This window comes from Salarias fasciatus, chromosome 11 (assembly GCF_902148845.1).
Source record: "Salarias fasciatus chromosome 11, fSalaFa1.1, whole genome shotgun sequence".
NCBI lineage: Eukaryota > Metazoa > Chordata > Actinopteri > Blenniiformes > Blenniidae > Salarias > Salarias fasciatus.
The window spans coordinates 30,908,438-30,920,913 of NC_043755.1; the positions used below are offsets into that span (position 1 = coordinate 30,908,438).

The 12,476-nt window shown below is 42.5% G+C and overlaps 1 protein-coding gene across 1 annotated transcript in view; it reads right to left on the minus strand.

Annotated features, from left to right (window-relative positions):
* LOC115397484 (semaphorin-7A) overlaps positions 1–6,516 on the minus strand; it is a 54,761-nt gene extending 48,245 nt beyond the window's left edge. The window contains exon 1 of the mRNA XM_030103841.1: positions 6,291–6,516. Within this exon, the coding sequence (XP_029959701.1) occupies positions 6,291–6,369 (79 nt within the window). The 5' untranslated portion in view covers positions 6,370–6,516. The remainder of the gene's footprint in view (positions 1–6,290) is intronic.
* Positions 6,517–12,476: the final 5,960 nt, after the last annotated feature.

A 12,476-nucleotide genomic window follows, 5' to 3' on the forward strand; every position in this document is an offset into this window, starting at 1 on the left:
AAAGGCTCCAGAAGCTTTTGAAGTATTTCTGTTTGGCACCACTGTGACAGATGCTTTTTTTTTTTAAAAAAACTTTTACTATAAATTATTGTGTAGATGATCTTCTAGCCCAGCGGTGTCGAACACATTTTACTGGACTGGTAAAAACGAGTCATGATCACCTTTAAATTTAAACTTAGAACATATCTAGACCTCAGTCTTCAAATCTCTTGGATGTTTTCTCTGTTTTAGCGTCAGCCCTGATTTCTCCGTCACCTTTATGAGATGGAAGCGTAAATGCCAGCTCTGCATGCGTTGCTCTCTGCCTCATATTTGTGGATCTTTTTCCTCAGTTCAGCACTTTCTCTTCAGAATTTTGTGGGTGGATGAGAAGCAAGTCTGCTCTGAGTGTGGGCCTAATGCAGGAGCAACATTATTGGTGCATACTTTGTGTGCTGTACTTTGATTTGTGTATGCTTACTGTGAATGTGCATGTGGGTGTGTTAAACTGCAGAAAGCATGAAAAAGACAGTCTGTTTCGGCACGACTTCAGTCATTCAGTATTGAGATCAGAAATGTCAAACACATTTCAGTCCAGGGACCACATTCGGTCCACTTTCGTCTTGAATGGGCCGAACTGGTGAAATACTGTCAGAACAACCTTTAAATTTAAACTTTAAAGGTTTTCTTTGTTGTGGCACAGAGTATAAGGACTTTTGCGGGCCAGTTTTGGCTCACGGGCCTTACGTTTGACACCCCTGCTCCAAGTCAGATTGAAGATGACCATAACGTCTGTGAACTTCTCGGTTCTGACATGTTCAGGCTCAGATACAACAAACAATGGTTGAGCAGTGTTCTGAAGTTTCAAACAAAGTGCCGTTCCTCCGCTATTCTCTTTGACTTTGAATTCATTTCCTTTCTCCTTTTTTCATTATTTCCACTCTCTTCCTCAGCTGTTCTACTTTCCCCGTTTCTGCCTTTTGGTGTTTCGTCTCTAATATCCACACTAAAAGGAAGATGTGCTTTCATGACGTGCAGAAAAAGTAAGACAGGCTTTCACTTTCCGTCACTTAATCCAAATCCTTCTTCTAATGGATTCTTTAGAAAGAAAGTAAAAAAATTGCAGGGATGATTGCTGTACTTTTCTGCTATTCTTATCCAACCACAAAAACATGCACATTTCTCTGAACCAGTTTGTGAAAACATATTAAAGCCTTCACCTGTTTGGAGTATTTACGTAGATCAGACTCTATTAATCAATAAATGTATGGATCAAATGAGTCTCCAATGTGAAAGAGTGTTCTTGGAGTTAAAAATCATTCCACAAATCTATTCTCTTTCATTTCTGAAGCTTTTCTACTCTCTGCTGTATTGATGTTCTGACTCCTTTTCCACCAGAAAGCTCTTAAACGTCCCTGTTCAGAACCAACAATGTGCAAAAATAAGTGACAAGCTGGTGAACAGAACGGATAATTAAGGTTCATTTAGCTGAAGAAAGATGAATTGTTCTGCGGATTTGATCACAATGCCCAAAGTGGAGCAAATGGAGAGCTGGAAAACTACTTCATGCATGTTTACAGATTCAATGAAATGGATTAGAAACATTTTTCATAACTAAGACATATTTTAGGAAACTTTTAGTTGAATGTTTATTAATCTTCAAGCTGATTGATATTTATTTATGCCATTTAATTTTTTTTCTTGATATTTCAGTCACTGACAAAGAGTGGCCATTTGTTTTTAATTTGCACAACAGTGAGAATAAAGATGGATAAAAGGAACTGTGGACAGGACAGTGCAGATGAGGAAACACTGGAAGTACACATGTGGAATGTTTCTGTTGTTGTGAGCAGGTGTTCTCACGACAGTCCGATAAAAAGTAGTCAAAAAAAATCAGACTGAGGCAACTGCATCCAGTCTGAGCATCAACACCTGCAGAGTAAACCCAGTCTGAGTAATGCAGCTGTAGACAGGGATGCCGAGGCCGAGTATCTCTGAGAGCCTGCCCATGACCTCTGACCTCAAGGTTTGAGTGTGTTTGCGCGGACACAATAATTTTCCACAGATGTGGGGCAGTAAGCACAAGTGTGTGTGTGTGTGTTCTGTTCAGGGTTTTACACTGGATGAGCTGTGTTTCAGACCTGCAGGTCCTGGAGAAGGTGCTGTTACAATCAGTTTGCCAGTCCAAGCCTGGTGTGACTTTTTTTAATATCTCCAGTCCATTTATCAGAGGGAATTGACACGGTGCTGCGGTCAAAGTCCAGTTGCTTCTTTATTTGTGAGAGTTTTTTGCGGTTTGAGGGACAAATGTGAATGTTGAGATGTTTAAGTATTATACTTTTGTGATATACAGGAAGTGGCAATGACAATCTCAAAAGCTACAGACTATGACAACAGTTTCACTGATACAGCAACGTTTTGTTCTGCAGCCTTGTAGTAAATGTCTGTATTCTATAACAAAGGAAACTGAATGGATACATCTACATTTACCATAAAATACATTTTATTCTCTGTCTGAGAAATAAGCTTCAAAGCAAGACTCTTTTAGACAAATACACTGAATGAAACAGCAGCTTTCTACAACCCAATAAGATGCAGTGAAGTTAAATGAGTCGTTTTTGAGAACGGTGCCCTTTACAATCCAAACAGTGTAACGGTCGCTGTAATGCGGTTTCTTTAACCTTTGACTCCAGCCCTGTCACAAGTGATGGGATTTAGCTTGTGGATATGCCATAGCCACAGATCATAGACAAAAAAACTATGAGACAATCCAGTCATAGATAAGATTTACCACCGAGTCACACATTTGTGAGATTAGCTTCTCAGTAGAGTCAAAAACACAGCAATATCGAAAGATGACGTTATCTTGGGAAAAGGGGCAGAAGCGCTCATATATAACACATTTTTGAGCTTCCACAGCCTTCAGTCAGAAACACAAAACACCAGCAGACGTTGGTTTGCTTCCATCCAAACTCAGCTGAGGTCTGAATCCAGCACAAAGTTAAAACATCTCTCAACAAACTCCACGGGTGTCGCCGGTGCTCTCCAGCCGCTGAGTATCTATGAGGGTTTGCTTTGAAGAACAATACTGTTTTAACTTATTTATAAGTGTGAAAAGGTTTTCCTGAGCTCTAAGATGGCCCAAATTCAAATAAAGTAACCAATATGAGAGACATTTCCACAGATCACTGCATTTCTCTGGAAAGGAACTACATTTCTGTTGCATAATGTATATAAAGAAAGTATTCTGAGGCCTTTTGTTTAAATATTTAGGTTGAATGGTAAATATTTAAGAACAAACACTGTTTTTTTTTTAACTTCAGGCAGAATTGTTGGCAAATGGATTTCACTTCTATAGCACTTTTCCATTACTTTAGCATCCCCAAAATGCTTCACACCGTTCATCACATTCAGCCGTTCAAACAGAGCAGTGGAGGCGGCTGCCATGCAAAGAGCTCCGTCCATGGGAGCAGTCTGAGGTTCAGTGTCAAGGGCACTTCGTCATGGGGAATTGAACCTGCACCTATTCAGCTGCAGTGTTTGAGTGCTCACTAAGAACAGTTTAAAATAAGCTTGCCTGAATCCACCCAAAAGGTTCAAAAATACAAATACGTACAGTAAATACTGTAGATGCAAACAACTGGGAATATACGACTTTATTATAAACTGTACTTACTTATAAACAGTTTATGGTAAAGTTACTTATTTACAACTAAAATGTACCCACACTAGATGCAAATGTACATTTATACGTACGTGAATGCATGCAAGAATGAGTTCATAGTCTAGTTTCCCCTCTTTGCTCCCAAAATAGCCCCAATACATGGAGTCTGTCTTCTGAACCTCTGCACATGTGCTGCTGTGCTCTCTGGAAGCAAGATAATATCAAGTAATCCTTTCAGTCCTGGAAGTAGTAAGTTGGAGTCTCAGTGGGGCGACATGCATGGCCGGGGCTTGGCCGCCCGTGACCCCGCCGCTCCTTCACCACTAGGACCATATTTGACAGATACACACCACTGCTGACCGTGAAAAGCCCTCAAGAGCTGCAGACTCGAACACACTCAAATCCTCACATATTTCCTTTTTTTTTTTTTTTTTTTATGTACCTGAAACATTTGGCCAAAGTATTTACTTGGTGCCTTATATATATTCCACCTTCTCACTGAGGCACTGATGAAAAGATAATTAGTGTTGTATGGTTGTCTGTGCTCCAGATTTAATGGCACATATACAAACAAAAATACACAATGTTCTTTTTCAGATGCAGATTCTTCAGTGGAGCCCAGAATGAACAAACCAAATGCTGCTTCTCCTTTTCTCATGCACTATTGAGACTCCTGGAATGGAGAATGAGGGGATCAGTATTCAGCTGGTTGCAATGTGCAACCTCGCTGCTAGATGCCACTAAATCTTGCAGGCTGCACCTTTAATGGCATAGTTGGAGGTTGTAATTTATGGCCCTGCTACATTGCATTGTATTAAACCGAATGGTGCATGATGCAGATATCTTCCATAGTTTTGTTATTGCTGGTTAACAGTCATGTGCGTTGAGTTTATTGTATCTGTTCTCTCTTAGCTGATTACTTCAGCCTTTTTCGACGAGATTGTCTTTGACTTATTGTAAGCGACTTGTGGGGAACTGTGTGCCAAATGAAGATAATTTAGTCAACTCCTGCAATGCCTTAGGCAATTCCAGCAAGGCTGAACCTGACCCGAACATAATTTTTAGCTCAATCCCCCAAAGTGGGTCCTTCAAACAATTCCTTGAAGGTATGAGGACCTGCCAAATGTGATCACTGGGCCAAAAGTGTGTCAAATGAGGCCAGTTCTCAGTTTCAGCACCTCGGAGCTGTCCAGGGTCCTGAAGCTGCTCCAAACTGGGGCCATGCATGATGGATTTCCCCTGACACCTGTGTGTGTGTGTGTGTGTGTGTGTGTATAAACAGGCGTTCACAGATGCCCCTCAGATTGCGTAACAGCGCCATGTGATTGATATGACACGCACGTCCGGAGCCGTCATCTGGCGCGTTTTTGTGCCGCGCTCTTCCACTGGAAGGGGAGATGGATACAGAAGCAGATAACTTGACACTCAGGCTCCCATCTCTATTGATTGCTGAATACATTAGAGGACCGTGTGAGGTGGAACAGACGTGAGCGGAATGGATGAGCGGGAGTCAGCTCGGAATTTTCCATCCATTTGCTCTCTGCCCTCCCTTTTTCCACCCTCAGCATGTCTCTTTGTGTATATTTGTGCATGCATGTGTGTATTTCTGGCGGAGATGCTTTGCACCGCCGTAGCACCGTGCGCGCGCGCGCGCGCGCGCGCGTGTGTGTCTGAGCCGGGCTGCTGTGCTGCAGTGTGAAGCAGCTGCCGCGTCCCGCATTGCAGCTCCACAAGGACGCGGTGCCACAGTGACGGTATCAGCCTCCGAAGACTCATATTTCACAGTAATGATGCTCCACGGCGGATCTGTCGAGGGTACATCCTTGTGGTGAGCTCAGACTGAAGAAGCGCCATGTTTCCCCTCCGTCTGTGGATACAGAAGCGGCTCCTGCTCTCATTGCGCTCGGTGCGCCTTTTGGGAAGAAGACGCGAAAAAAAAAAAACGGACGGTCAATAATAAAAACCAGTGTGACCCGGAGAGAAGCGACCTGTGAAGGCGCTGTGGAGTGATGTGAAGTCAACACACAAGCTGTCAAAATGAACAACACCAAAGCTACAAGTTGCACAAATTATATCCAGTTCATTCCGTTTGACACTTTGAGTGTCAGGTAATGAAAACCGCGTAAGTAACCAGGAAAAGCAAAACTCCACAATGTTACCGCGTTCATATGTCGATAACACTTAGATCAAACAGCAGAAACCATTTTCTTTCGAATCATGTAAAGAGGCTGGGAACATGTGTGCGGGGCCTCAATGGAGGAGCGCGTAATTTACTACTCGGTCAGTGGGGGGAGGGCGGTGTTGTCAGAAATTAATCCAGAAGTAGCACAGTCATTACGCGTCTGCGGGCTACTGTTTCTTCAGTTTTTACACCAACACTTCATCAAAAAGAAGAGCGGGATGGTTGAGCGTCATTTTCTGGCAAAACTCACTCATTTCATTCATCCCGTCATCACGCGTCCATCTCTCAAACCATCCATCCATCCACCCATCCATCCATCCGTCCATCCATCCATTCACTGCCATGCACAATGCGTGAATGCATATCAAACATAACAAAATGTGCGTCCGGACACAAATGACTCCTCCACTTTGAATGAGCAGCAAAACTGGAGGAGAGTAGAGGAACGGATCGGCGGCATCCTACCGTGCACAACGAATTTCAGTCGAGGTGACTTTCCAACGATCACCGTGGCGAAAAGCGACATCAGGATGAAGGAATTCATCTTTTTTTTCCTGCTGGTACCGCTGCGTAAAACCGCTTTAATAGAATTAGTGAACCGTGCGAAGCGCTCCCTCCTCCAAAGATCCCCCCCTTCCGTTCCCCTGCAGCCGCCTGTCAGGTCCCTCCCCGATCTGGTGCGTCCCAGAGCTGTGCCAACCTCCGCTGGTCCCTGGTCCTGTCCTGCCCGTCTGCTTCTCCCGGCACTTCACTTTGCCAAAGTCGGGGTATCAGGCTCCACCTCGGAAACAAAAGGCAAAAAAAAAAAAAAAAAAAGAGGGGGGAGTGTTGGCTTTCAGCGGGAAGCGCACGGATAACACAAGGAAGGAAAAAAAATAACTACAAATGATTCTCTTTGTGGTGAACGGGTCCATGCGTAAAGCATTAAACGTCATACCTGTTGCTGAAAGATGATTTTCTTTTTTTTTATATTTCATTTTGCATCATGAAAGTAAAGCACAGCCCCTGCTTTTAATAATCTCTCTGCGAATTGATTCTGTCATGTTCCATTTTGTAAATAGAAAAAAGAAATCACATTGAACCTCTACCACTTTATCAACTAAACCAACACGATGCATGTCATGTGCACGGACAAGTCTGGTCCATTTTTCAACTCTACATGAGATGTGGTCCGAGAGATCATTCCTCCCCTGGTCATTATGTGTTTGCACACCAGCCCTCACACCAGCAGCCAATAATGATATTGCCTCGGCAACCGCCTGCACTGTAATGTCTAATCAATATGTGTCAATAGGGCCCGAGTGCCTGAATGGGAATGAATCAGCAGTTTGACTCTGCTGCGTTTGCATTTATGAGGCAAATTGACTCAGATCTTAGAGAAAAACTGAAGCACTCTAAATGGCTGAAGCGACCCAACAGATGCTGCCATTTTTCATGAAAATCCTCCTCATCTAAAGCATCATCTGGGCTTCTGTGACACATTTCTATGGGCAGGCAGAAAACCAGCATGGGGCCACATTAGTTCCTGTCTACTCCTTCATTCAGAAGCCACTGCGTGGCACACACACAGGTGGAATATTGGAGGAAACAAGCATGTGAGATCCCATCCACTAGGGGGGCAATTTCCCTTTCATCGCTGGCATCAAAAGCCTTAATTGTCTGGCAGTGTTGCTCCTTTATCTGGAAACCTTTGAGAAACGGGACTCGTCACTTGCACATGCTGGAGAGAACTGCAGGCATTCAGAGAGAGTTTCCAGTTTTTTCTCTGATGAACATCCTTTACACAACTTATAATATCAGTCATTTAAGCATGAAGGCTTCAAAAAGCAACATTCAATGAAACATGGCTGTAAATACAGCGTGGGTTGCTGATTAGCAGCCTTAACAATGGAAGAAACGTGTTTGCAGTTTGAATGGACAGTAAAATAGTGCCGTTTGTCTCTACGCTGCTGCCCTCATTATCATATTCATCCTATACTGACTGAACTGCATGTATCACACAGCCTTTCATCATTTTTATGGTGCATGTAAAGCGAATGCTGCAACATCCTTTGAGGTTCACCCACAGCTCCATCTAATTACCTCCCCCACTGCTTACATTATGATTTACTGTCTGACTTTATTTGCCCTTCATGTCAGCTTTTTTGGTCCAATATTTGGATTAATTCGACTCTATTGAAGCCTCTTTAATGTTGTTGTTCATTTAACTTCACTCAAGAGGGACGTGCCCCCCCCCTCCCCCTTTTTTTTTTCCTTAACCAAATTGTGCAATTAGGTGCTGAGTTTTTGGAGTCATTAACCACTAGATGGCAGCAGAAGCAGAGTTTTCAGTCTGGTGTTAGTCAAATCCAGTGATTCTGAATGTTTCCTGCTCCTCCCTGCTGTGTCTCCTTATAACAGCTCTCTGGACTGATTGTTTCATACATGAGTGATTGTTAGATTTTACAAAAAAGACGAGAAGATGGAAGGTGAAATATATCAATGATTTTAAATAATGATTAGGAATTGAAGACATAATGGAAGGTTATATTTGTCTTTTTAATCCATCCAGCTGACATTAAATTTCTAAATAAAACATTAAAATGCGAACATCGTTTACAAATGACCTTATAAACCGCTTGAACCTGGCAAATCTAATGTAACAGACAGTTATTCATCAGAAATGGATAATGGCGTATGATCCGTTTATTTAATCTTGAAACAAGCCGTAGCATTATTCGGTGATTGAGGACCAGTGCGCGCAGTGGAACAGTGGTTTGTACATTTACCTCACACTGATAAATCCCCAGTTTGAGTCTGGTTGGGATTCAGAGATGTGTTTTTTTTCCACCTGGTGCTCTGGTTCCCTCCACACTCTGAAAACAAGCTTGAGGTTAATTTTTGATCCTAATTTTCCCCCAGGTGTAGATGTGAGTGTAAGTGGACTGGATAGCGCACACTGAGGTGGTATAGAAGAGGATGGATACAAACAAAGGGACTCCATTGATCTTCTCTTCAGTTTCTGTGTTGCTCTTTGCTTCTTTTGTTCCTCTTCTCATGAAACTTGTCGTTGATCCTCCGGCATCCGGTTCCTTTTTTTTTTTTTTTTTTCCAATGTTTTTAAACTGAAGTGAATCAAATCAAGAATCACATCTTAAAATTCTGATAATATCCAACATGGTCTTTCTGTATTGAAGTGACAGTAACATATCTGACAAATCCCACTGTATTTTACACAGCATCAAACATTTTGATTTAATTTTCACTGTTAATAATAAATCATGCAGTACAGTATACCCTTGCAGATGTCACAGTATTTTATTAAAATGTCTTCAATCAGGTATACAAGGCCTTGATCAAACAGTTTCTGTTTAAAGAAATCAGGAGCTTCATCTAGAGCAGACATAAACAACCAGCGGCCTCCATTCCAGCCTCATCCTGAGGAGGTCCTGGGTCGTTCAGCCGTTAAAGTGATGCTTTCATTCTGATTCAGTAAGTTTCATTCACAGCCAATCAATCAGCTCTTTTCATTAAACACAGAGCTCAAACAGTGATTACAATCCATTTCAGCATCATGGCCTCCGTCTTGATCACAGATGAGCTTTTCTGATCTTGAACCTTAATTTTAAAGAAAATTCTGCGTGTGATGTGGTGAGAAGATCCTTTCAGGTAGCGGTGTGGATTCCTCCAGACACTTTGACCTCTTCTTCTCTGCGCTGGGTTGACTGATGGTTATGAAATAGCTGTTTGTGACTGTGTTTTAAAATCGACTGCCGACCTGTCCAGGTTTGACCCGTTTACATGGCAATGAATTCATATGAAACTAAAATGCTCTTGTTGCATTTTGGGAATCTGTTGACACGACAGCGTTGGTTGGAGTCACTGAAAATCATATTTTTGTAAACCCTTGACTTGTCTCCTTGTAGATGGTGGAAAAAGATTTTTTATTAATATGACATTATTTATCGTGTATTGTTCTCTGTGCATGTGTGTGGTTTCATTGCTGAAACAAACAGCGCCCACTTGTGGCCCAACATGAAATATTTTCAGTGCTTATGGCAATTCTGTGGGGAAAAACATTGTTTTCAAAACGTGAAACTTTTGCAAACGAAAAATGATTCATTTTCTCTTGAAATGTCGTCGTGTCAGCAGGGCTTTCATCTTTCCAGGCGCCTGCTTGAAGAGACTCAAGTACCGACAACCTTAAAGGTACAGTGGACGATTTTCTCAAAGGTCAAAGCCAAACGTCTGTTACTAGCTTTTTGAAAAACGCGCATGCACCCGAGTCCCAACCATTCTACCCGCTCTACTGCTCCTCCCGAGGAAACGCCTTTCAATGTTGGAAGCGTGCGAGCGCGAGCTCATCTTCCCCGAGCGTGCACGGCTCTGTTTACAGTTTCTGCGATCGGCCTCGCTCATAAAGCTTTATTTCCGAAACAGTTACAGTTTCATTATGTCAGACTCGCCATCGGTAAGTAGCTACTGGCTGAAACCGAAGCTCACGGGCTACATAAACACTCTGAATGCGCATGCGCAGATAACTGGAACGAGCGCGCTTGACGGCGTTACGCAAGCATTTCTCCAGCGTGATTGACATGTTGGAGGACCAATAGTTGAGATTCGCATCCCGGAATTCATAGGCTAAGAACATCGTCCACTACACCTTTAAGAAGAAAAAGATAGACGAGCAACCACGATATGGACGTTATTTCATTCATGTGGAAAAATCCTGAAGTGAAACTGGATCCTTCCTCATCTCACCTGCTTGAAATCTCCTGAAGAAGAAGATGACAGTTTTCTTTGTGATATAATGTTGAAGCTCGGAGCCACTCCGTCTTTAAGTCTTTCAAATTCATATTTACTTTTCAAAAGTCAAAACCCCCCGTCCAGACATTTGACTGTTTTTGGGGGGTTTTTTTTAGACTGAGTATGTAAAGTATTGCTCATTATTGAATCGAGCCAGAGGACTGTTTCTTTTCTCTTTTTTTTTTTTTTTTTTTGACAATTCCCTCTCATTTTTTGAGGACCTCTCTCGTCTCCTAATTGAAGAGCAGCTGAGAACACTTCTCTCCAGACCAGGACCATTCAACCCAAATAAGAGGGAAAAAAGACGGTGAAGTGGAGGATGGATTGATGTTCATGATCATGAAAATGTTTGATAAAAACAAATTAGAACCAAAACCTGCAGCAATAAAGGGAGAAATTTCTATATTCCCACCCTCAAGGTTCAAAGGTCTCAATAAATGCTCGGTTGTGATGCTCCTGTTATTGGCTCCTTGTAATCTTATCTGAGATTCTGGGTAACAGGGTGTGAGAAGCTGGTGGGTGTGATTTCCTGACTGCCTGAGCAAATGATGGATCCTGACTGGGGTGCCTCAGAGGCACGTCTCCTTGACCGTTTCAGCTTAAGTTTCAGTTTCATTTTCAAAAATGTGGTGTCGCGAGACAAGGAGGAAAAAGACAGTTTTCAAATTTGAACGTCTTAATGAGGCTACAGCAGCACATAGTACTATAACCACCTATCCGAGGGCCCCCCAAAGGCTGGATCCTCTTCCGGGGGGGTAGTGGTGTTCCTCTTGTTGACGTCGTCAAGAGGAAGATTTCAGAATCGCGTGTTTGAGTGTAAGGATAGACCAATTATCGGCCTGGCCGATAATATCAGCCGATATTGGGCATTTTTTCTAATAATCGGTATCAGCCTTTTTTTCCACCAATAGCCGATAAAATACATTTATTTAAAAACATGCTCTTTGGATCATATATGCAGCCGTCTCTCTCTCTTCCTGAAGTCACTACTCTGGGCTGTGTAACAATGTCCCACCCACAGCTAAATTTTGACGCCAAAATGTTCATTTTTACTGCAAATGAATATCGGTTCGACACATCGGTTATCGGTTTCCATAAGTACCAATAATCGGCATCGGCATCGACCCTAAAAAAGCCACATCGGTCGATCCTTATTTGAGTCTATATTTCCTTAAAAGTGGAGTGCACAATTGAGGGAGGTGACTGAATTTTTCACTTCTGGGGGATCATACAGAGGCTCTGGGAGGTAATATGACTGTAAAGACACCTTTTTAAAGTGAATTTTGCATAATATGACTCCTTTAAGATGGTTCCCACTTACACCCTGTATGTGCTCTGAACTATTAAAATTCCAGTGTTACTCACCTCAAACACTTCCTGTTCATCTCACACACTTCCTGTTCCTGTGCGGTAGACAGTGGATGGTGCAGACTGTAGAAGTGCAGTGTTTCTGTGTTTGTGTGAATATTTGGGGAATTGTAGAAGGATAATGTTTGTATTTTGTGATTTGGTGGTCGGTGTCTTTTTAGCCGTGCATTTTTTTTTTTAATATTTGCCGAATGGTCATTTAATGCATTGCAAACACCCCTTACAGTTTTGGTTCAGTCCATCCTGATTGGACCAGTTCAATTAAATTTCAGTTAAAATTCCAAGCTTCCATCTTGGGGTTTTTTTTTTCCATGTCCAATCCTCCACACCACATCCAGGCATATCACATCCGGAGTGGAGGTGAACACTCCGTCCATTTTTGCCGTCAAACCAAACAGCAGCTGAGAAGAGCCCACAATGTTCTTGGTGTTGTGTGCTCACCGGCCAATGGGGGGGGGGAGTGGCTTCACAGACACCACTTTAATCTGCCCCCTTGGC